The sequence below is a fragment of the Doryrhamphus excisus genome, linkage group LG15 (assembly GCF_037039965.1).
Source record: "Doryrhamphus excisus strain RoL-2023G ecotype Guam linkage group LG15, RoL_Dexc_Guam_v1.1, whole genome shotgun sequence".
Lineage (NCBI taxonomy): Eukaryota > Metazoa > Chordata > Actinopteri > Syngnathiformes > Syngnathidae > Doryrhamphus > Doryrhamphus excisus.
In genome coordinates, this window is record NC_136371.1 from 12,695,905 (window position 1) to 12,722,081 (window position 26,177).

Below are 26,177 nucleotides of genomic sequence, written 5' to 3' on the forward strand. Positions count from 1 at the left end.
GACGTGACACTCGGGAGACGATCTGACTGTTAGGTGTCAAGTTTGGAGTGTTTATCAGCGATACGGACCCCCCCACCCTCCGCCACAAGGAGGCTAATTAGCAGGAGAGGTTACTCAGGGATTCCAGGTCGGACAAAAGGCGTTGATTACTGCAACTGCTGTAATCAAGCATCTCTGCCAAAGTAAACACCATGAATAAGGAGGGGCGTCGAAAGTAAAAATGTCCTTGATCGCTTCGTTTTGGATGGAAGTAAACACGCTGCAACAAAAATGTCATTCAGTTTCAGTGATTAAACAGCAGCGGTCTTGTTGAAATAACAACCAAAAGTGGTGAACAGCTCTCAGCAGAACGCCTCTACATTCAAACACGGGACATTCAAATCACACGCCATAGCTTTTTAACTAAATATTTTACGCTTGCAAGTGTTTGAAAATGTACAGAACATTGAAATAAAATGAATTACCGTCAATGAAATGGCTTACACTTTTAGTGAAAATGTAAACAAATGAATAAAATCGAATGAATAGACACTTAATACAATAGCTCATTTATTGTTTCGGTATGTCCGATATTGGCTTTTTTGACGAAACCCAATATGCCGATTTTGTCCAACTCTTATTTTCCGATACCGATATCGGCTGATACGGACACCAACATTACAAGTGTATCTCCCGTGGTGGAATGAACACGTATGTGTGGTATGCAGCATTGTTTTTATATCGTTTTCATGATCGGGAAAAAATGTGATAGCAATTTCAACCGATATCTTTTGTATTTGTATGCTGATACCAGGCCGATAATTATTAACAACAAGCTGCTTTTTTCCCTTCGACCGTCCCGTTTGCCTCGAGGCCTCGCGGCGACGCAACTTAACCTCAACGACGGCGTTCCAATCCCACGTGGTCGTCAAGATCATGTCGCTAACGAGGTAAGGCGGGGACACGCGGCGTCTCTTGAAAGGCCGACAGTTAAGCTGCTCGGCTGCCTGGCGGGTCCCAGCAGCCCGCCGGTGTTTAGTTCACAGGCAGATGAAAAACACAAAGAGAAACTTCAAACAGCGCCTTGGCCCAAATAGAAGCGCCGTAAAAGCACCAAGACGACAGCGAAATGACACGCCGATAATTATCCACGGCCTCTCGTGGCGAGAGTGCACGATGGCACGACGCACGCTTGCGGCGTTTATTTATAAACATAAATATATATTGGCTTATTTATAGGCAGCAGCTGAGCACGGCAGTGTGGCGGTGTCGCCAGCTCTCCTGAGAACGACATCAAACACCAGCATCTGCATATGTGCAAATGCTGCCGTTTTAGCATACATAATGTACAGCGTACAGTAGGCGCTGCCCCATGGAAAACCTCAGAGCGCCACTTTCTGGAATGACGATGACTTTCCTGCATGGCCCTGGCTAGCTTTTACAAGTATCTCTAGCGGCACATGCGCTGTAGATGCTAGCCGTCTAGCAATTGATTGTATTGATGGACAATTTCAAAGGAGAAAATATAATTTATTATGTGTTTATGAAAAAAGACAACACCTCTTTTGTTCCATGTGCAGCTGCTGGTGAAGGTCAGCGACGTTCCGGACCTTTCAGCGGGAATTACCTGCTCCTTTGGCAACTTGACGGAGGTGGACGGCCAGGTGAACGGCAATCAGATACTGTGCGTGTCCCCCGCCGCCAAGGACGTCCCCCTCATCCCGACCGATCAAGGTACTGCAGGTACACGCGTACACCTCTACTAAATAGCCCTCAGCTTTTTGGGACATATAAATATATATATATACATTAGGTTGCATCAAAAAACACAATTATTGAATTTTGATATGGCTGGGTACTAAAAGTGTTCCAATATATGTAGAAACAACACATACAAAATATTTTTCCAATACATGATTATTTAGGGGTGTCACCATACATCTGTTTTTAAAAATATATTTACTTTGATAACCCTATAGAAAATGATGCTGTATAGAAGTTCATTGTACTCAACATTTCCAGGTCAACTTTTTGGCAATTAGACTAGAAATTGCACATTTTCCGAAATTTATAAAAGTTTATGTCTGAGGTGGCACCCCTAAATCTCAATGGACTTCCTCAAAACTTTATATATACATACATACATATACATATACACACACACACACATATATATATATATATGTGTGTGTGTATATATATATATTTTTGGAAATAGGAAACATTTTCAAATTCAAAGTAATTGGTAGCTTATTTAGTCAAAATGTCAAAAAAAGTTCCATGAATTGACAGAAAACAGAATAACTGAGTAGTCATTGAAGATGCTTACAGCGTTTTATTACTTAATTACAAATGTGGAATGGAATGGAATGGCCTTTATTGTCATTATACAATGTATTCATTATTTAATTACAAATTCATTCATTATTTAATTACAAATGCCTTAATTACTTAATTGCAAATGCATTAATTACTTAATTACAATTTATTAATTACTTAATTACAAATTTAAAAATGAATTCAATAACATAGTTGGCATATTTTTTATTAAATGTTTTAAAATACACAAATGAAAGTGATTAATGGTCAATGAAGTAGTTTAATTTTTTAAACCAAAAAATGTAAAATTTAAAGGAGTTGTAATAAAAAGAATTGTAGCTCGCATCGTTTGAATGCAAAGAAAAAAGTCAATTTTAATCAAATTGTTTGATTTTTAATAAACTTTTACTAAATTGGCAACTTTTTCAGTCATCAATAAAATATTGAAATGTTCAATAAATTAACTGTCAATCAAATCATTTCTTGGGTCCGAAGCTTCAGTTAGTGAACTCCACCTTATTGCTACGAAGAAGTCAGGGTAGGTGGGTTATTCTGGTCTTTGCACCATCCCTTCTTCAGTCCCCCCCCCCCCCCCCCCCCACACACACACACACAGCATCATCATCTTCAGCACTCCCCGCTGATCTGGCATCAGTTTGGTCGCAGAGAGCTGTGCCCAACGCGAGGCCCGGCCGTATTAGCGTGTGATGGAGGATCAGACAGGAGCAGGCCTGAGTCCGATTCCTCGGCTGAGCACATTAGAAGCCTGGGGTTGTTTGCGGAGCCAAAGGTGCTAACATGACGGGGAAGTTAATGTAGGGTATTAGCGTTCTGGCACTGAGAGACGGGCTCCTGGTGAGAAATGTATGATGTGCTATTGAAACACCAGGAAGCACATTTGCTAACGGGGCACGCCGTTCCCACACGCCAGCATATTAAAGTGTATCATGGATGATTTATACACTCAATATAAGGATACTGCCTCGTGCTCATTTATTTGGGACCCCGTTAACCTTGAAACTGGGGCCATCGTAGAAGCTTGGCATGACCTTTTAACATGCTTAAGTCTCATACGTGTGCGTAGTGAGGTTTCCCACTTATAATACAAATAAAAGGATGTAACTATGTACAGACACATCAGTGTCGAGGGAACAGGAAGATGTCACCCACTTCGCTTTTATAGGTGCTATGGCAGGTAATATGAATTGATGAGAGTTAGTCATGAATTTATTTACAGATGTAATGGGACACACACCTTCCAAAAAGTCCAACATTTGTATGTATTTCCCCAAAGGTCTTGGGGATCATCCAGATGATTTGGGGTAAAATAGAGACCAGCTTCCATGTTCTTTTTGTACAGCAGTGGTTTTGGTCTTGGGACTCTGTCATGCAGGCCGTTTTTGTCTTTCTTATGGGGGAGTCATGAACACTGACTTTAACTGAGGCCAGTGAGGCCTGCAGTTCTCTGGGTGCTGTTGTGGGGTCTTTTGTGACCTCTTGGATGAGTCGTCGCCGGCCCCTCCGATACCGATCCCGATAATCCATGAGTGAAATGGGCCCATACCAATAGAGATGACATACATGCAGTGTAAATGTTGACTACTTGACTAGGTACTCATAGCTAGATTTGGACTCACCAAGGATTTTTCTTGTCAAAGCTACTTTTACCAAATGAAAATGGCAAAGAGATACTCATTTTTGTAACATTTTTATTCCTAGCTTATTTCAAGCCGTGCAGCTTTTTGTACCCTTGTTTTTGTGACATTGATGCACTCTGGCCGTATGGGCAACGCACGACCAACTTGCTCGTGGCCAAAAGACGACATACCAAATATCTGAACGTACGTTGGCCGCACTAATTATACAAGTGCACGCCGTAGACTGACCGTAGGAGCAAATAGGACCGGTTGTGACCTAAACTTTCGTGTTTGGCCATTTCCTGTTCTATGGTTATCGTCACCGATCAAAGAAAGTGCATAATGAATGAATGAATGATTGAATCATTAAATGCACAGAGAAAAGTCTCACAGGATTTCCTTCACTTTTGAGGCACAACGTCGTCTTACCTCCAAACGTTTTGGGTGGGCACACATGAATAGCAATGCAATTATTTGAATAGTGAACCTTCCCGTTGGATTTGTCCTCATTGTCATGGCAGTGGGTGACATTCATTACATCGATTTGCACACCTAGCTAGCACCATGAACGCTAGCAGCTGTTGTTGGACCATCAAGTGTGTGTTGTGGGCGAGGCGAGATGGCCAAACATGCTGAATAATAGATGGTGTGTGTGTGTGTGTGTGTGTGTTTGTGTGTTTTGGGTGAGAGATGAGGGGAGGGGGTGTGATGCTAATCCTCCATCCTGCGAGTAAATGACAGCTCTGTTGGCCCAGAACTCCCCGAGGAATGAGGCATCGGGGCCTCTAATATGAATGTTCTCCCCCAGGTAAATGTCATCCACACCCCCACAATCTTCTATTAAGACATCCATCTTGCCGGCTCAGGCAGACGCCAGTGTGGAGAAGGGAAATGTAGAAGGGGATGATGGAGCTACATCAGGGCCAAAAGTTTTGTACTAGAGAAAATAGGGATTTGAAGCTGAGAATTCAAAATACCGTAATTTCCGATGTATAAGATGCACCAGTGTTTAAGCAGCACCCAGATGAGTACGTATGTGTAACCAGAAGGCGCACATGTCGACATCATAAAAATACATATTTATTTGACAGGTGCGGAAATGGCAGGTCATTCATACCTCAGGGTGGCACCTTAGATAGAAGGCTAACCCTAACCCTAACCCCATATATATATACTATATGTCTTGGACATAGTACATAGTGTAGGTGGTGCTTATATATATATATATACTATATATACTATATGTCTTAAATGGACATAGTACATAGTGTAAGTGGTGCTTATTTATATATACTATATATACTATATGTCTTAAATGGACATAGTACATAGTGTAAGTGGTGCTTATTTATATATACTATATATACTATATGTCTTAAATGGACATAGTACATAGTGTAAGTGGTGCTTATTTATATATACTATATATACTATATGTCTTAAATGGACATAGTACATAGTGTAAGTGGTGCTTATTTATATATACTATATATACTATATGTCTTAAATGGACATAGTACATTGCGTAAGTGGTGCTTATGTATATATACTATATATACTATATGTCTTAAATGGACATAGTACATAGTGTAAGTGGTGCTTATGTATATATACTATACAGTGAAGAAAATAAGTATTTGAACACCCTGCTATTTTGCTATTTCTCCCACTTAGAAATCATGGAGGGGTCTGAAATTTTCATCGTAGGTGCATGTCCACTGTGAGAGAGATAAACTAAAAAGAAAAATCCAGAAATCACAATGCATGATTTTTTAACAATTTATTTGTGTGATACAGCTGCAAATAAGTATTTGAACACCTGTGTATCATCTAGAATTCTGACCCTGAAAGACCTGTTAGTCTGCCCATTAGAAGTCCACCTGCACTCCATGTATCATCCTGAATCAGATGCACCTGTTTGAGGTCGTTAGCTGCATAAAGACACCTGTCCACCCCATACAATCAGTAAGACTTTAACTTGTAACATGGCGAAGACCAAAGAGCTGTCCAAAGACACCAGAGACAAAATTGTACACCTCCACAAGGCTGGAAAGGGCTACGGAGCAATTACCAAGCAGCTTGGTGAAAAAAGGTCCACTGTTGGAGCTATCATTAGAAAATGGAAGAAGCTAAACATGACGGTCAATCTCAATCGGAGTGGAGCCCCATGCAAGATATCACCTCGTGGGGTCTCAATGATTCTAAGAAAGGTGAGGAATCAGCCCAGAACTACACGACAGGACTTGGTCAATGACCTGAAAAGAGCTGGGACCACCGTTTCCAAGGTTACTGTAGGTAATACACTAAGACGTCATGATGTGAAATCATGCATGGCACGAAAGGTTCCCCTGCTTAAACCAGCACATGTCAAGGCCCGTCTTAAGTTTGCATATGACCATTTGGATGATACAGAGGAGTCATGGGAGAAAGTTTTATGGTCAGATGAGACCAAAATAGAACTTTTTGGTCATAATTCCAATAAGCGTGTTTGGAGGAAGAGGAATGAAGAGTACAATCCGAAGAACACCATCCCTACTGTGAAGCATGGGGGTGGTAGCATCATGCTTTGGGGGTGTTTTTCTGCACATGGGACAGGACGAGTGCACTGCATTAAAGAGAGGATGACTGGGGCCGTGTATTGTGAGATTTTGGGGAACAACCTCCTTCCCTCTGTCAGAGCATTGAAGATGGGTCGTGGCTGGGTCTTCCAACACGACAACGACCCGAAGCACACAGCCAGGAAAACCAAGGAGTGGCTCCGTAAGAAGCATATCAAGGTTCTAGCATGGCCCAGCCAGTCTCCAGACCTGAACCCAATCGAAAATCTTTGGAGGGAGCTCAAACTCCGTGTTTCTCAGCGACAGCCCAGAAACCTGACTGATCTAGAGAAGATCTGTGTGGAGGAGTGGGCCAAGATCCCTCCTGCAGTGTGTGCAAACCTGGTGAAAAACTACAGGAAACGTTTGACCTCTGTAATAGCAAACAAAGGCTACTGTACCAAATATTAACATTCATTTTCTCAGGTGTTCAAATACTTATTAGCAGCTGTATCACACAAATAAATTGTTAAAAAATCATGCATTGTGATTTCTGGATTTTTCTTTTTAGTTTATCTCTCTCACAGTGGACATGCACCTACGATGAAAATTTCAGACCCCTCCATGATTTCTAAGTGGGAGAAATAGCAAAATAGCAGGGTGTTCAAATACTTATTTTCTTCACTGTATATACTATATGTCTTAAATGGACATAGTACATAGTGTAAGTGGTGTTTATGTATATATACTACATATACTATATGTCTTAGATGGACATAGTACATAGTGTAAGTGGTGGTTCCTAACTAATACTGGCTTCAGGTACAAAACCAAGCTGTGCAAAAACCAATCTGTAAAGGGCAAAAAATATGCATGAATATTTAATATGGTCCAAAAGGTTTACGGGTAAACAAGTTTTGATAATTCCCACTTCAGATCAATATGGTAATGAAGATCATTCTAGGATTCATTCATATTTCTGTTCAATGATTCAATAGCATTTCAACCAGCCGGCAAGCGCTGAGATTTCATTGTGGTGGCACATCGTCAATGGCGAATCAGGCGGCGACTGCTACTGGGGGACATAAGTGTTCCAACGGACACACGTCACGGTGTTTAGCCACATTTTACGTCTGGGTTTTAAACTTGTTGTTTTCCTTCTATTTTATTGCCTTGTTGCTAGCCTCTTTGATCTACCCGCGTCTTTAAACACCCGCTTCCTTCTTCGTCCTCTGCGTGGGTGACGTACGTAATTCGAATCATCTTTGCAGCCCGAGAAATTCCACTAAAAAATAGATGCACAAAAATGTATTCAGGTGAAACATAGTGGTTTTATTTGGAATCATAACTCAACTCATTAATGAATGTTGTTTATTTCATATTTTTTCCCCACTTTTGTTATGAAATATGTATTCTTTAGATTTTTGGGGAAAGTACATTTTGACTTGTCCACGACCCACCCCGAGGGAATGTCACTAAGTCACTCAGTAGCAAAGCCAAAGTCATGTTTCATTTTTGTGTACACTTTTATTGAAGACATTTTTATATTTATTTATTCCTTCATCTAAGTATTTATTTTATGTGGGTTTTTAATTACATGTTTTCATGAACACGAATAGACATAATTCAGTGGTCATAGTGTATTTTAGAGGAAATTATTGATGCATTTGTCAAGATGTTTACAAATAATGCGTCAATCATAACTAAAATAAGTCAGCCATCAGCAGCATATGACTTTTCATTTAGTTTCTCCCTCTCTCTCGGAAACCCACCCAGAATGGATCCGCCACCCACTTTAGGCTCTAAAATCAAGGCCAGCACAAACCACGTTCTGCATCGGCACTTGCGGACTGTCATCGGTTGTTTTTCCAAAACAAAAAGATACATTCCCGTCTGGACTCGGTTGTTGTGGTGTCAACATACCCTAAATTGACGAGGCCGGCCTCGGAACGAAAGAATGACCGCACAACTCAAGGTTGGGTTGTTTTCCAGTGCGGAGAAGGAACGTACTTGAAACCGGAGCCCGATTCCCAACAGGTGCTGAGGAGAGAACAGGGCATCGTGGGTCACGCAAGCCTCCTACACATTGGATGCCATCGCAAATGCAGGCTGCTCCGCGTGCGCGCGCACACACACACACACACACACACACATCATGCCGTATTTATGGAGTGTGTATTCCCGTGTTGATAGATGAGAGGCTGTTTTACTGAGAACAGACAAGCTGCCAGAACGCTGCTCGGCTGAATGCATGAACACAAAATTACATTTGAGTACTGTTTTTTGTTTTTTTTTACATCTTGTTGCTGCATCTATATTACAAATAATACAGAGCATGGTATGAGCTTTGCCGGTGTATTATTGTTCCACGCACACCGTAATGTCCTCGTTGATTGGTGAGAAGTATTTTGCTGGTGCTGTCGAGCCCAGATGACAGACATAAGGTGACATCTGTAAAGCTGACTCATCTCATCAAATTCTAGCACTCACCAGACTGCATGCAAAAATGCCACCTAGAGGCTGGAAGCAGCATAGGAACAACGTTTTGAGTTGTTGTTTTTTTTTTAATATTCATCACCCTTACACTCCTAGTACCCAATATATAAAATAAGACATATCTGGCATAGAAAACATGTTTACCACCTTCTAAATACAACATTTGCTATTATTAGAGCCCTCTAGACATGCAATAACACCCCTATAGTTACCTTAACACTCCTATTACCCGATATAGTAAACATAATAAGACAAAATAAGACCTACCAGGGATAGGAAACCTGCTTATGACTTACTAAATACAGTTATTAATATTATTAGCACCCTCTAGACATTAAATAACACCCCTATAGTTACCATGAGGCTCCTATTACCCAATATAGTAGACATGGTAAGACAAAATAAGACATATCAGGCATAGAACACCTGTTTGGTACCGCCTAAATACATTTTTAAACATCATTAGAGCCCTCTAGACATGAAATAACACCCCTACAATTACCTTGAGACTCGTATTACCGAATATAGTACACATAATAAGAGAAAATAAGACCTATCAGGGATAGGAAACCTGTTTACAACCTACTAAATACAGTTATTAAAATGACATTATTAGAGCACTCTCAATCACATCCCTATAGTTACTTTGAGACTCCTATTATCCAATACAGTAGACATTCATCCATCCATCCATTTTTATGCCACCTATCCTCACTAGGGTCGCAGGGGTATGCTGGAGCCTATCCCAACTGTCTTTGGGTGAGACAATTTGGAGTGGCCAATGAAGCTAACATGTTTTTGGAATGTGGGAGGAAGAAAAACACAGAGAACACCCCCCCCACACACACACACATATACACACACAGGGAAAACACGCAAACTCCACACATGTCCAAGTGGGAAATCGAACCCGGGTCTCTTGGCTGTGTCATCACGTCTTTGTGTCTCCTCTCCTCCAGATTGGTCGGGCGTGGAGCTGAGGCTCAATTCCAAGGAGACGGGTCAGATGCTCATCAGCACCGAGGTCAGGTTTTACAACTGCAGCGTCCATCAGCTGTGAGTACCTTTATCTTAGCTTATCTTAGCTTATCTTAGCTTATCTTAGCTTATCTTAGCTTATCTTAGCTTATCTTAGCTTCAGTTCTCTTAGTTTAGCTTATGTTAGTTTATCTTAGCTGAGTCTAGTTTGTCTAATCCTACCTCTTGTTGCAATTTTACATGTATTTATTTTTAAAAGTATGATTTTGTTCTTTTCATCTAGAAAAAATAGGATTTAAAAATTGCAATATTATGACAACTTTCTCATATTATTGAAATTTTTTGTCTCTATGTTAAAATTGTTCATTGAACTGGATGCTTTTTTGCTTCAGAAAATTTGTTTCTTTTACAGTAATTACCTTTTGTTGTAATTTTTACATAAATTTCATTTTAAAAACAATTTTAATCCTACAATTTTTAACCATTTTATATGGGAAAATTGGGATTTTATTCTTGCAATATTTTCTGGTATTATTATTCACTCTCTCATCTTCTGGTCTCCATTAATTATGTCTCTATGGAACAATTGAACATGTATTGTTATTTGCTATAATTGTGGGTTTATTCGTTCAATTCCAAGCATTTTTGCCACAGAAAAATATTACTTATTTTTTTCGGTCAACATTAAGTTTCTTGACGATTGTTGCAATGTTAAAATGTATTTATTTTACAACTTAAACTCTCGTTGAAGGGTGTGAAGTGTTTGCATATAGAGACCTGATTAAAGGCCAGTGTAAAAATGGCTAGAATGGACCTTTGGCACATTTGGACCTTAATGAGGTTTAAAGTAGAGCCACAATATGCAAAAGCAAGAAGGGGCTGTGAAAAAGTCATTTCTTGAAAACAATTCAGGTGAATGGGCTCTTTATCAGCTCATCAAAACATGACTAAACAACTGCAAAGCAGAACAGAATATGTCTGAGTAGGACTTAGTGATGAGTAGCTCCAGCGTTCTTATTCCTTGGCCATGCTTGATGCCAGTGTTTCCAGGAGGCTATTGGGAACATTGGTCCAAGTGGTGAAGATGGCTTCGCCAAGGGCATCAACTGTCTGGAACTGATGGCCATTTCTATAAACTTCCTTGCCATCCATCCCCAAATGTTCTCTATGGGATTAAATCAGGGGAAGATGCGGGATGGTCCAAAAGAGTGATGTTCTTCTGCATGAAGAAGTCCTTGGTCAAGCCAGCATTGCTCGTCCTGTTGAAGAACCCAGCTGTTACCACCCAGACCAGGGCCCTCGCTGATGAGGGATGCCCTCCACAACATCCGCACGTCACCGGCCATTGTTTGATGATCCTGCAACACCTGAAGCTCTGGTGTTCCACCGAATGAAAAAGGACCCCCCCCTTCGAGGGTGCCGGGTAGAAAACATCAGGTGGATCTCCTTGTCATGCCAGGAATGTTGGAAGCCATCTGGACCGTCAAGGTTCCATTTCTTCTCATCGGAGAATCCAACTTTTTTCCACCTTTCAAAGTCCCATGCTTGATGCGCCCTGGCAAAGTCTAAACGGGCGGTTCTACGGCCTAGAAGGAGACCAGGTCTTTGAGTTTGTCTTTTGTTTTTTAAAGCCAGATGGTGTCTGAAGATTTATTTGGGTCCAAAACTGTGCTGCCTTGTTTGGATCATTTTTGTTCCGTAGTGCTCAGGATCTTTCCAAAAAATGCAGAATGACCGTCTTACTGCGCCCGCCCTCCTTGCTTATGCACAAATAAATGAACATGTTTTATCCACATCATTTGTGGCGGTGCAATTTTACGAATGAATGTATGGTAAACCAGTCCAAATCTGCATTTGTTGTACATTTCACACATTTTTTCTGATAATATTCATGCTCTTTGTATTGGCTCTGTGGCTTGCATGGCTCGACTGTTGTGCTGTATTGAGCGTCAAAGCAGAAATTGAACGTATCATTAAAGCGAGAGCGGCCATGCGAGCGTGTACACACCAATCCATAATCACATTGCAGCGTTTGTGTGGCGAAACAATGTCTCTCATGCAGAATCAAAGGAAGATCACATTACGCTCATACGCTCATACGCTCATAGCTCCACGCCCTATAGCTGGCTGTATCTTTGTACGCCATACAGAAAAGCAATTACCAGCCCTCACATCAGCTCTCCTCATCAACACTGACACACACGGAGAAGGCCACGCACCGCCTCTCACACTATCCGATGCCAACTCGCGCACATTGTGTTAGCCCGGGGGGGGTGGGGGGTTTAGTCGGCCTTATTATTTAGCATCCGTGCGCCCAGCCAGAGATCCCTCCCTTTGCTTTTTGCACCCATGAATATTTCACATGGCGGGAGAGCAGAGAGTGTAGTTGTTAAAAACAATACAGCAACATTCTACAGTCACTTATGCCTGCGTGTGCGTGGTAGCACATAGTACCTTATAGTAAAGGTAGTATTTTTCACCCATAAATGTGTGCTGAGGAGCAGTGTGGAGCTGTTATGGTGTACTTGATCCACGTTTGAGATGTACAGTGGAGCTCTACACCAACGTAATTGATGCCATACATGGCATGCTAACATTGCACTCCCACTCAACAGCAGCATCACGCTAGGTTAGCTTATTGGCCAATGATGGCCAAACCTACAGCTCCTATACATCTGGAGCTGACTGGCACTTCTGGACTTAGTTGTGTGTAGTGAAGCCTGCCTTCTTATCACGCTGTCCTACGTCAAGTGGGTGGCGTAGGAGTCTAAGATTTCTTAGGTGTTGTGGGGTATTTTTCTGGTAAAGGATTATACTAGGGATGTACGATTCACATTTTTATGCTGATATTGGCCTGATAATTATTGGACATCCCTAAATATAACAGGCATCTATTGGGACTTCCTAAGTATGTTTTTTTAACATTATTAGAGCCTTGTGAACATGAAGTAGCACCCCTGTAGTCACTTTTACACTCCTATATAGCAGACATAATAACAGAAAATAAGACCTATCGGGCATAGAACACCATAGAACAACCTGCAGTTGTTAACATTATTAGAGCCATATGTTTGGTAAAGGATTATAATAGTGTATGTAGTAAATTGAAGCTATATTGTTTTATGGGAGTCAAATGGGGCCAAATAGGTCCTAGGGGTGAAAAGTGTGTGCATATGCGTACTCTAAAATGAAATGTAAAAATATTTAAATTAATTAAATATATTAAAGTAAAAAATAAACATTTTTCAATATATAAATAATATATATTTAGCTACTCATCTGATCTTGCAATCATTTACATGAAAAACCCCCGACCCCCTCCCCAGTTTTAATGGTAATGGACCAAGCTGTGCCAGTGTCGTATTTGTTCCCATTACTCGTCTACTGTTTTTCATCACGATGGTGCTGCCAAATATGACACCCCCCCCAGCCGCACTTGACGGGACGTCCTTTACTTGTTGTCATAAAAAGCAGCATAAAGATGCAAGCAGGGAGGACTTGGCCCTGAAGCTATCAGGTCCTGAGCCAAGAACCAGGACAGGACAGCAGGGGTCCACTTGGGATCATTTCCTCTGTGATGTCACGGCCAATTTTCTGCCACTCTCACCCCCCTCTGTGTGTGTGTGTGTGTGTTTCTGTGTGTGTCCACACAGGTGTCTGTCATGTGTGAACAGCGCCTTCCGCTGCCACTGGTGCAAGTACCGCAACTTATGCACCCACGACCCCTCCAGCTGTTCCTTCCAGGAGGGAAGAGTCAACGCCTCAGAGGTTGGTAGACAAACACATACACGTACACCGTTTCCATGCCAACACACTACGTAGCCTACACTACGACACCCATCCAAGATCTTCTTTTCGGAAAATTGAAGTATCCGTATTCAGACCCCAACCCATATTCTTACCCCTAACCTCCATCCCAACACTAACAAAAGTGCTTGTCTTAACTTCCACACCGACCCGATCCAAAACCCTAATGATGCAAAGCTTAACCCTAGCTTAGCCTTAGCTCTAACCCTAGCCCTAGCTTTAACCCTAACCTTAATCGTAGCCCCATCCTTAACGCTAGCCCTAGACCAGGGGTGCTCACACTTTTTCAGCATGCGAGCTACTTTTAAAATGACCGAGTCAAAATGATCTACCCACTACAAAAATGCAAAACATCTATTTATTTTCAAATGTATTGAGGATTATTTGTACGTACAATGTATGTTGATGTACCTTACATAACCAAATGAGCCAATATTGCAAAACATACATAATTAACTATGAAATTTTTTTGTAATTACCTGAGTTTACTTTGATGACTTGCACTGAATTGAATCAGCCAGGGATGCATAGTCCGGACAGTAGCTGCTGATAGCCAGCCTCAAGCACACTTCCAAATGTTTATCAGTCATGGATAATATCCGTATCATAATATCCGTATAATATTCCATATCCGTATGGAAGTGATATGTTTTTGCCTTTTTACTTGGTCCAGCTCCTTCACTCATTTTAGTGACCATAAACTTTAGCGAGGGCTTAAAATCTGACGCAATTCGCCGACTAGCTTAGCACTTTGCATTGTTGTTTACGCATGAGCAGTGACCTAAAGGTCAAAATTCAGTTGTCATCTGACTGGTTGTCCTGTATGTCAATCAAGTAACGGGGATGGATGATAGGCTGACATCGTAAGTTCTGCTGCACTTAGAGACGTTGTTTGATTTGATTGGTCACCCGAAGGGCAACATTCAGTTGTCATCTGAATGGCTGCCCAGTATATCAAGTGACGGCATTGAGCACTAACCCTAGCCCTAGCCTTAAATCCAGCCTTATCCCTAACCCTAGCCCTAGACTTAAATCCAGCCCTAGCTCTAACCCTAGCTCTAACCCTAGCCCTAGCCTTTGCTCTAACCCTAAACTTAGCACTTGCCCTAGCCTTATATCGAGCCCTAACCCTAGCCCTAGCTAGCCTTAGCCCTAACCCTAGCCCTAAACTTAGCTCTAACCCTAGCCCTAGCCTTAAATCCAGCCCTAGCTCTAACCCTAGTCTAACTCTCGCCCTAGCCTTCGATCTAACCCTAAACTTAGCACTAGCCCTAGCCTTAAATCGATCCCTAGCCCTAAACCTAGCCCTAGCCCGAGCCCGAGCCCCAAACATACAAAAAGATATTCATTCATTCATTCATTCATTCATTTTCTGCCGCTTATCCTCACGAGGGTGGTGGGGGTGCTGGAGCCTATCTCAACTGTCTTCGGGCAAGAGGCGGGGTTACACAAATATACACATAAAAACATGTCCAAAAGTCTTACGTGTACTCTGTAGAATTAGGTCCATTATCATTTGAGTCTAAAAATAGTTGTTGTTTATCCACATTCTTTCTCAAGCCAAAAACAATGATGGTCTACAGTGTTATTGTTTATAGTATGTACCGTAGAGTATATACCAGACACATGAGCAACATGTAGCGCCTCCATCAGATGCTTGTTAGTGCTAAAGTGTCAGACATTAATTGGAGAGCTTTTATTCCTCGTCTGTTGTTCTCCCCAAACGAAGCCTCTGCCCATCCATCACTCAGCATGCTAGTGACCCGCTCCACCAACAAAAGCCTGGTTGGCACCGACGCCCTTTTGTCTCCGTCCCGCAGGACTGTCCCCAGCTGGTGCGCTCCGAGGAGATCCTGATCCCGGTGGGGGAGGTGAAGCCCATCACGCTGAAAGCCAAGAACCTGCCACAGCCCCAGTCAGGCCAGCGGGGCTACGAGTGCATCCTTCACATCCAGGGGGTCAGCCACCGGGTCACCGCCCTACGCTTCAACAGCTCCAGCGTGCAGTGCCAGAACAGCTCGGTAGGACAACCCCCACAGGCCCCCTGGCGCCCGCCTCCCCGCTTCTTCTCCTTTATTTACTTTGCTGAAGCAATTGGCTTTTCATGCATTTGTGTGGTATAAATTAATCAAAGATCATCTACATAACACGAGTGTTCATTAAAAAGCATCGTTGCTTCGAGTGGAACACGCATAGGGTCGCTGTTCATCTCCAGTCAGCAAAACACAGCCATTTTGTCACAGTGTGTTCCAGTAGAGTGTGTCATTCCGTTGTGTGCTTTTCCCTCCCTCGATCACACACACTCCACCGCTGTATTACATTCCCAGCAGGACCCGAACCGTACACATTTCGCTCCTTTCGCGCCTTTTCCCGCTCTCTTATTCCAACCAACTTGGAAGTAAGGGCGAAGCGGGACAGAGCGTCTGGCCAGCTGTCCTATTTCTGGCTGTGATGATGCAAGTTTGGGTCATCACAGAAGGACGCACCAGCGCTGGGCTAACGTTTCAAACGTCCCTTTTCCAGTATTTGTACGAGGGCATGAAGATCAGCGAGCTGCCCGTGGATTTCTCCGTGGTTTGGAACGGCAACTTCATTATCGACAACCCGGAGAACATTCAGGGTGAGTGGAGGCCGGGAGGGATATTAACCTGGCTGCCGATTTTTTCTTACATTTATTTCAAATATTAGGGATTCTTTGGGCCATTTTTGGAGACTTTTTGGACTCGAAAAAAAATACGTATTGTGTTTTTTTTCCCATCTTTATCACTGGTCTCAAATTGTTTTTAATTCTATTAATTGTGAGTTAACTATGGACAAAATACAATTAATTGCGATCAAATCAGTCGACAGACCTAAAATATATATATACATATATATATATAATTTTATTATATAAATATTATATAAACGTTTTTTTACAATGTTGAACATTGTTTGTGTTGCATTTTTGCCTTAGAAAAGTATGATTTCTTTTTTTCTGCAATATTACCACTTTATTTTCCCAGCTTCTTGGCTTTTGTTGCCATTTTTACATGAATTTATTTGCAGAGATATGACTTTATTCTTGACATTTTTAAGACTTTGTTTCCTCAAAAATAGGATGATTTTCTTGCAATATTTATAGTTGTTTCTTGATAAAGTTCAACTTTATTTTATGTGTATTTTTGGTTGAGATATATTTTTTTTATTCAATATTGTTTTTTGTCTTAAAAAAATAGTACTTTATTCTCCCAGCCTCTCTCACATTGTTACAGTTTTTACATTTATTTAGTGAAAATTATTGTTTTACTTTTCAAGATGTTCTTACCTTGGAAAAATTGGATTTTATTCCTGCGAAAGTACATTGTTTCACATATGATTGAAACTTTTTACCTCTTAATTCTCACATATGCTTGTGGTCTGTGGTGCTGTGATGATTGATCAATGATAATGATGATTATTAAGATGTTTTCCACTGAAAGAGCTGCTTCCCTTGGTAATAATCCGACGTTTAGCCCCCTGCTCCTTTGTACGATGCCAATAACCAGCTTGACTGTGTTTCTAGTGCACTTATACAAGTGTGCGGCCCAGCGGGACAGCTGCGGCGTGTGCCTGAAGGCCGACAGGAAGTTCCAGTGCGGCTGGTGCAGCGGCGAAGGGAAGTGCACCCTGCGACGCCACTGCCCCCCCATGAACCCTTACACCACACGCTGGCTCAACCTGTCCAGCAAGAACGTCAAGTGCACCAACCCCCGCATCACCGAGGTCAGTGGCCGTCGTCACACGCACACCTCTGCTGCCTTGGCCACACTGACGTAGTCATGGGAGAGAAATTCATATTTTCGGGTCAATCATACTAAACTGAGATGCTCTGCAGGGTCTTTTTGGTGTTGCCACCCCCTGCCCCGTTCCGAGGAGCCATGAGGGCGCACGCCTTAATTAGGCTTGGAAACGCAGTAGCGCATCATTCATTTCATATTCCATTCAACACGTACCCCAGCCAATCAGACGCGTGTGTCAATGACAGGCTTAATTCATTTGCACCACGAGACAGAAAGGGAGAACCAACAAGAGAAGGAAAAGGCCGCCCGTTTGTCTCCCATCCTGAAATAATAGCGTTTCAAACCAACAAGACCGCCTTTGATGTCTTCATTGGCAACACGAAGCACGTACTGTACATGCTGCATGGACAGCAGCGTATCATACACTCTCTTCGGGCGACAGCAAAGTAGTCCTAGGATCAACCCAACGACGTCACAGTCACCTCTACCTCTAAACTCAAAGCAAATTTTCACATTTACTTTTTTAAAATTTCAGGATTTTAGTCATTCAGTTTGATTCATTTTTTCATTCATTCATTCATTTTCTACCGCTTATCCTCACCAGGGTCGCAGGGGATGCTGGAGCCTATCCCAGCTGTCTTTGTGCGAGAAGCGGGGTCCACCCTGGACTGGTGGCCAGCCAATCACAGGGCACATATAGACAAACAACCATTCACACTCACATTCATACCTATGGACAATTTGGAGTGGCCAATTAACCTAGCATGTTTTTGGAATGGGGGAGGAAACCGGAGTACCCGGAGAAAACCCACGCATGCACGGGGAGAACATGCAAACTCCACACAAAACAAAATCAAATTGTCATATTTGGCAAATGAGAATGGGGAAGAAGTTGTAACATTCTGGGAATGAAGTCCAAATATCACCAGAAGAACATTTACTAGAAAGACCTACGTCTGTAGATATACAGAGGTAGCTTTTTACTTTACTCGTCGCTTTGCTTTGCTTTGCCGTTTCCGCCCACATTCGGACCAGGTCACACTTCTCGAACAGAGAAGACACAGAGATGGCCGATGTTGGAATTGAACTCGGGTCTCCTAGCTGTGAGGTTATTTTTCAATATTTTTTCTTCAAATAAGAAAATTTTATGTTGCCAGCTAATTGTCTCTGGTTGCAATCAGCTCCTCATCACCTGTTGCAAAATTGGGATATTAGTCAATTATGTACACCTTTTTTAACTGCCTTTTAAAGTTTTTCTATTCTTTTCCATTGCAGTTGAAAAAAGTTTCAATTGTACTAGAAAATAGTCACAATATGGAATTGGAATATTTTCTCAAAAATCATATTATTGTATGTATATGTATATTTTGTGTATATTCTGACGTTTACAGCATTTTATTTCCTTAAAAGGACACAGCAGTTTCTCTGAGCAAATGTGTTCATTTGGGAGGGATGGCAGCATATCATGCACTGGTGTGACTATTCTAGGACTATGAAGGTCCATACAGTACACAGTAAATGTCTTGGTAGATTTAGTGAATGACGTTGTTGTCTTGACTTCTTATTTACCTCTAAATCTACGGAAATGTTGTCAGGCTTTTGCAGAAATAGCAAAAAAGTGAATGGGATTCCGAATGGCTTGACAGCAAGAAAACCTTTGTGCCGACATCAGACACACCTCCACGTCTCCTGTTCATTGGTGGTGACAAGTCTTTGCCTTCTTTTGTCTGGCTGGGATTTCAGTCCTTCAAGAGACGCACATCCCGAGAGCGCCCATCATGAGCTAATTTGTATACATATGAGCACATTAGTAGATGTGCCTACCTCCTGAATAATGAATGTTTCTATTAAGTGTCACGACGTCTCCCCACGCGGGCCATTAATATTGAGGAGACGCGGAGGGATCGACATCAGATGAAGTTTGATGGGCGTATGAAGGCTGGGGAAGACTTGTGATGACTCTTAAGTTCGGAGCTGGAGCGACTGCGCTGAATGCAAACGTGGCCTGAGGAAAGACTAAACGTTGTCACTTCCTCGCAGGTTGTTTGGGGTACACATGGGCCATGGAGAAGGGGGCTGTCAGTCAAAGATGCTGAGGTCACCTTTCAGTTTTGGACTGTACTCCGTAGACTTTGTTGTAGCAAGATGGCCGTGAAGTGGGAAGCAGGTTCCATAGATTCATCCATCCGTCTTTTACGGCTTATCCGGGTGGAGTCGTGGGGGTCTCAACTCAGACGTCCCTCTCCCCGGCCACTTCGTCCAGCTCCTCTTGGCAGATCTGGAGGTGCTCCCAGGCCAGCTGAGAGACATCGTCTCTCCAGCGTGTCCTAGGACTTTCCCAAGGCCTAATACCGGACCGTGAAGACGGGAGGCGTCCTGACCAGATGCCCAAGCCAGTTCCTTCCGGATGACAGTGCTTGTCACCTTGTCTCCAAGGGAGAGCTCAGCCCCTCCATGGAAAAAAACTCATTTTGGCCACTTGTGCCCACAATCCTGTTCAAACGGATCGATGCAGTGCCCGCATCTCTGCAGATGCCGCGACGATCCGCCTGTCAATCTCGTGTTCCGTGCTTCACTCACTGGTGAAGAAGACTCGGGGCAGATCTCATCCCCGACCCGTAGAGGTACCGATGTGCTGTAAAAGAACAGAAGAACCTGCAAATGGAACCTGAGTCGCGGTTTATTGGACTTTAGAGTATGGAAGTGAGTTATACATTTGTTTCTCCGTGCTTCCTAGGCCTCGTCTTGACAAGCTACACTGTATTACACCTGAATATTATATGCTGCCATCAATCCTTATTGGATTCATGCGTTCCCTTTTAGCGTGCTTGGAAATTTGATCTCAGTCAGCTAGTAGCTTTCCCTACCATCGCTTCATCGAACCATGCTAACGGACATCCCGAGGCGCTTTGGCAGCCGTTTTCCTGACTCTCTCAAACAAACAGATTATCCTCTCACACGAGCCTTTTCTTTCTTCCCCCAGAAGTTTCTCTATCCCAAATGAGACAACAATTTAGGTCGTCGCACCCAGCTCTGAGTTCCTACTGTGATTGCTAGCAAATCCTTCAAAAGTATCGAGGAAAATAGTGGCACTTGGTGGACGGAGTTCTGATCCCGCTAAGCCCCAAAGGGGGATCGGGGACGCTAAAGAAAGCCGGGCTGTGCCACGTGTGAGATGATTGGCTGTTTGCTGGGAATTAGCCGCGATCGACGGTATGACGAGCAGGCGGAGAGTGGAGCTGCTTCTTAAATGGATTACACAGAGAGAGGGAGAGGGAGAGAGAGGGAGCGAGCGAGAGAGGCATGCGTCTACTGGGTAAGGGGAGCCAATCAGGTTTACCAAAAAGCCAAACAAGGAAGTTGGCTGGATGAAGCAAGTGAAAGCATTGCCTCCTTCAGTGTTCCCCATGGCGAAGGGTGTGTAATTTACCAACAAATATAAAAGAGCGAGCAGAGCAGCATTTAATGCACTGCTGAGACTACATGGAAAAACATCCAAGTACTCCCCAAGACGCTGTCCAAAATAAGTGCAGTGTTTACATCATCATTTTATTGCATCATTTTGGAGGGAAATCAGCATGTCATGTATGGTTGTTATATTCCAGCATCTTCAAAGTACACCATTCCTATGATGAAACAAACATGGAGGTACTTCTGGGGAGACAGAGCCTTCTCCATTGCTGCCCCTGCCCCCTGGATCTCTTTGCCCCATTCACTCCGTGCTTGCCCCGACCTTCCCTCCTTTAAAAAACAACTCAAAACCCACCTGTTTAAATCCGTTTTTAATGTCTAACTTTTTATACCTGACAAGTGCCCCCCACCCCGCCCCGCCCCGCTTTTAGCCTTATTTTAGCTGTAAATGAATGTTTGGGGGCGGTACGGCGATCGAGGGTTTAGCGTGCAGACCTCACAGCTAGGAGTTCAATTCCACCCTTGGCCATCTCTGTGTGTGTGGAGTTTGCATGTTCTCCCCGTGCATGCGTGGGTTTTCTCCGGGTACTCCGGTTTCCTCCCACGTTCCAAAAACATGCCCGGTTAATTGGCCATTCGAAATTGAATGGTGAATGGTTGTTTGTCTATATGTGCCCTGTGATTGGCTGGCCACCAGTCCAGGATGTACCCCGCATCTCGCCCCAAGACAGCTGAGATAGGCTCCAGCACCCCTGCGATCCTCGTGAGGAAAAAAGTGGTAGAAAACGAATGAATGAATGAATGTTTGGATATTTAATTTTAATGCATCTTTTACTCTGTTTTTACTCAACTCTATTTTGATTTCTTTTTCTCTACTGTAAAGCGTCTTTGAGTACTCTGAAAAGCGCTATACAAATAAAATTTATTATTATTATTTCTGAAAACCTTGTCTTCAGCTAAAGTAAATAAAGGAGACAGTAGTTTTTCCCTTAGTTCTTTTATTGTTGTGGAAGCGTGGCAGCATATTATGCACGGGTGTTACTACTTCAGTCTCGTCTTAGCAGTCCTATGATAAGGCAATCATCATTGACTACTTCTGAAGTACTTCTAAAGACTATGTCCACAGTCGTCTATCCATCATCATTGATGGTCTGGAGGGACAGCAGCATATCATGCACCGTGCGGTGGGATTTGTCGGAAAAATAACGCATTGTCACCCCTTTGTGTGCAGCGGTTCAGGACACGTTACCATCATCTTGCATGTGATCAACAATAAAAAAAAATTACATTCCCTCTCCTTATCCCCCCCCAAATCAAAGCCTGCGCTTATGATCTTTTTCGAGCCCCCCCATTGCTTATGTAACTATCTCTTAAGTCTACTCAAATAGCTGCTGCCATTCCTTGACATGGATATATTTAGCTGTTATAACCCCCCCCCCCCCCAAGCCTCCATACCCCGCATGCCCAAGCAGCGCTAAAAGATTTATACGTATTCAGGCCCCTTTAGGCAGTGCGGTGACACACTTACTTTTACATCCAGAGCAATTAATGTCCACAGAATCTAGATTACAATGCCGGTGTCCCACCGGGAATCCGCAGTTCCCCCAGCACACGGAAAGGGAGGGGGGCACTACTGAATGTTGGTTTTCTTCCCTTCAGCTTGCACGACCAGTAGTAGCGTATTGATTGTTTTTCCTCTCCATCTACTCTGCCACACGACGACTTGTTGTTCCAAATGCAAGCTAGGACGGTCCTTGTACCCTGCAGGCTCAGTCACACCAAGAGCCCCGAAGTGGACACGGTATTTATTTGCCCGTGCCAGGGAGTCGTGCTAAGGAAAAGCCAAAGATAACATTTTCCGTGTTTTATTGAATGAAAGTTAATGGTAAAATGTTATATTGCATGGACCCTCATCTTTCTTCCACGCCTATAGGTGACCCCAGTGGCTGGACCCCTCGAGGGAGGTACAAGGGTAACCATCCATGGCACCAACCTGGGCCTGTCCTTCTCAGATGTGGTGGGCAAAGTGGAGGTGGCGGACGTGAGGTGTGCTCCTGTGCAGGACGGCTACATCATCGCCGAACAGTAAGTACATTTGGGGACTAAGCGACCCCTGGAGTGTTAACATATGTTAACATCCTCCACCAGTGCGTTCAATTGACACGGAATCTGAAGCACGTGTTGGTCCATCCACGACACACAGAAATCACCAACCTCTGCTGTAAAAACACAGCTAGTCAGCCATTGTTTGAATATTGAATGTTCCATGTGTGCGGGATTCGTAACGGGGTCGTACCTGAACAAACTCCTCTTACGGACTTCACCCAATCACCACATAGCTTCTCACCTTAATGGCAAGGTATATTCAGGTGTTCTGGAGAGGAGGATCTGCCGCATAGTTGAATCTCGGAGCAGCATGGTTTCGGTCCTGGTTGTGGAACTGTGGACCAACTCTACACTCTCGGCAGGGTCCTTAAGGGTGCACGGGAGTTAGCCAAACTAGTTCACATGTGTTTTGTGGACTTGGAGAAGGCATTTTACTTGTTACTTGAGAAATTTTGTGAGGAGTACTCCTGGAGTACGGGGTACCAGACCAGTCCCTGTATGATGGCTTTCAGATCATACAGCTTTCTGGCCGCAGCCATGACGTTGAGGGGATCCAATTTGGTGACGACAGAATCAGACCGTGATCTTCAGCTGACACTGAATCGATTCGTAGCTGTGTGTGAAGTGGCCGGGAATCAGCACCTCAGAGTCCGAGTCCATGGTTCTCGATCAGAAATGGGTGGAGTATCATTTACAGGTTGGGCATGACATCCTGCCCCAATTGGAGGAACACAAGATTGACAGGTGAATTGATGTGGCGTTTGCAGTGATGCAGACTCTGCATCGGTCCTTTGTGGTGGAGAGGGAGCTATGTTCCTACCCTCACCTATGGTCATGAGTTATCTCCTCCCGGAGAAACTCAGAGTAGAATCGCTGCTCAGGCACCCAGGATGCCTCCCGGGCCCCTCCCTGGAGAGGTTCAGGGTACGTCTGACTGGTCAGTGACCTCAGGAAAGACCCAGGACACCTTGGAGAGACCACGTGTCTCAGCCGACCTGGAAACGCCTCAAGAAGAGCTCGGCGAAGTAGCCCACGACCCGACCGCCGCTAAGAAGAAGATGGATGAACTATAAACTTCAAGCGGTACAGTAGACAGCTGGACCACGATACGTTGTGAAAATTGGTGGAGCTTGGCGGTAAAGTTGGTGATTGGCCATGAAACATGAAGCCCCCCAGGGTGGGTTGAGAACTATAAGCACCTGGTGATCATTCTGATCTCATCAAGGGGCAGGTTGATATTTTGGCAGTACTTTGCCCATAACCAAGGGTCCGACCTGGACTAACTCCTCATGGCAATCCCCCCAATCAGACCACAATCAACTGGGAAGACATCTGGTCCATGTTATTATCAACATGGCAGGTTGCGCGACAGGTAGTCGGCCATTTTGGTTCATGAACAAGGGCCCTACCTGAGCTAACTCCTTCTCAGGATTTCTCCAATCGGCACCAAAGTTGAGGTGAGTATTCCAGACAGATGGGCCACGTTAAATTCTCTAAAGATTGGGAATTTTTACTGTTTGATCTGGGAAAGTTCGATGACGTGCTTTGATCTCCACCAAAAGTTAAACACAGTGTTTGTTATTTTTGTAGGATAGTGTGTGAGATGGATGCGGCCCCCGCTGACAGTCGACCCGGTCCGGTCCAGCTCTGCGTCGGGGAGTGCAGACCTGAACTCAGAGCTCGATCCAATCAGCTGTACTCCTTTGTGGTACAACACACAAACACTATACCGTCCGTCCGTCTGTCATTTCCTCACACATGCTAATCTCACATTTTTGTGTTTGGCTTTTTTAAAGACGCCCACCATCACTGGTGTGTCTCCCAGCAGAGGCCCAGAATCCGGGGGAACCAAGGTCACCATCATGGGAGAGAACCTGGGCGCCGGCAGCAGCGTTAGCGTTAGGTTTGGAAACCAGACATGCGAGTTCTTCAGGTTAGTTTTTCTCTACGAACGTTTTATTGGCTTTTACAGCGGTTCACATCTTTTTACACCGAAAATATTTTTTAATCATTGCAACAGTTTGACACTGTAACAGATCATGTCTATCTCCGTTGTTTCTTATGGGAAAAAATTCTAAATTTGCACGAATCAGCGATTGTTAGCATCAGCTGGCTCATAATGATCACATTGTGGACAACTTTCTCTCCATATAAAGTACATATATATTTATAATTATGTATATTTATATATTTTTCTTTCTCCTCCTCCCCTCCCCTGGTTGCTCCCACATCCTCCATCCATCCTCCTAGTTTTCCGTCTATTTTAAGCCGTTTGCACTGGAGTCTTGACTGCCGTACGGTGTAAGGTTGAGAGCCAAGCTTCGTTTTAATGAGGCAGCGGGATAATTACTTGGATTGTGTGTCATGTGAGGTAGATACTGCTAATGAGCCGGCAGCAGGTAGGACAGGGAACCATGAAGACGTGGATGAAGGACATTCCGCGTCCTTAGACTTGTGGTCTAAGGCCACTCATATTGTTGTATTCCGTATTGTCTTTGGAAACGCTGTAGAAAAGATTTTATTTTATTTTATTTTATTTTATTTTATTTTATTTTATTTTATTTTATTTTATTTTATTTTATTTTATTTTATTTTATTTTATTTTATTTTATTTTTTGCTCGATGTGGTCGTCTGCAGCCATGCCTTTCTAGTTTTATTTTAGAAATATACTATTAAAAATACATTTACGTTATGATAATATCAATAATCATACGATCAAATATTTCATTGTATTATACTCTATAAACACAACATATATAATAGGACAGCAATATTATTGTGTGGATGTTAAATATTGTTTGTTTTGTTGTACCGCTGTATGTTATTTATCATTTCACTGTGAAGATCCAAGTCAAATTCTCAGTTCTTTGTATTTAATTTAAGAAAAAGTCTTGAGAATAAATAATACATAGATACGTTATGTGATAATAAATAATACAATCAACAAACATCTGAAAAATAAGTAGCATATATAATAATACATATATTTAGATGTATTTATTTTTTTGTTGATTTATTTTATTTGATTTAATTTAAGAAAAATAAAATAAAATAAATAATGAATTGTGATATATAATAGGAATATAATACAAAATATGATAACCAGAGCATAATCCAATTTTTTGGGGTTGCTTTAAGAATTAGA

The 26,177-nt window shown here is 42.9% G+C and overlaps 1 protein-coding gene across 5 annotated transcripts in view; it reads left to right on the forward strand.

Annotated features, from left to right (window-relative positions):
* Window positions 1-26,177, forward strand: part of LOC131104841 (plexin-A2-like) — a 183,470-nt gene that overhangs the window by 109,218 nt on the left and 48,075 nt on the right. The window contains exons 7-15 of one of the 5 annotated variants that reach the window (XM_058052404.2): window positions 1,560-1,722; window positions 9,928-10,024; window positions 13,600-13,714; window positions 15,574-15,774; window positions 16,277-16,373; window positions 17,298-17,497; window positions 22,859-23,010; window positions 24,622-24,739; window positions 24,828-24,964. In XM_058052404.2, the coding sequence (XP_057908387.2) occupies window positions 1,560-1,722; window positions 9,928-10,024; window positions 13,600-13,714; window positions 15,574-15,774; window positions 16,277-16,373; window positions 17,298-17,497; window positions 22,859-23,010; window positions 24,622-24,739; window positions 24,828-24,964 (1,280 nt within the window). Of the gene's footprint in view, window positions 1-1,559; window positions 1,723-9,927; window positions 10,025-10,987; window positions 11,195-13,599; window positions 13,715-15,573; window positions 15,775-16,276; window positions 16,374-17,297; window positions 17,498-22,858; window positions 23,011-24,621; window positions 24,740-24,827; window positions 24,965-26,177 lie in introns of those variants that run through there. The other 4 variants (XM_058052407.2, XM_058052408.2, XM_058052409.2 and 1 more) reach the window with 4 other exon arrangements.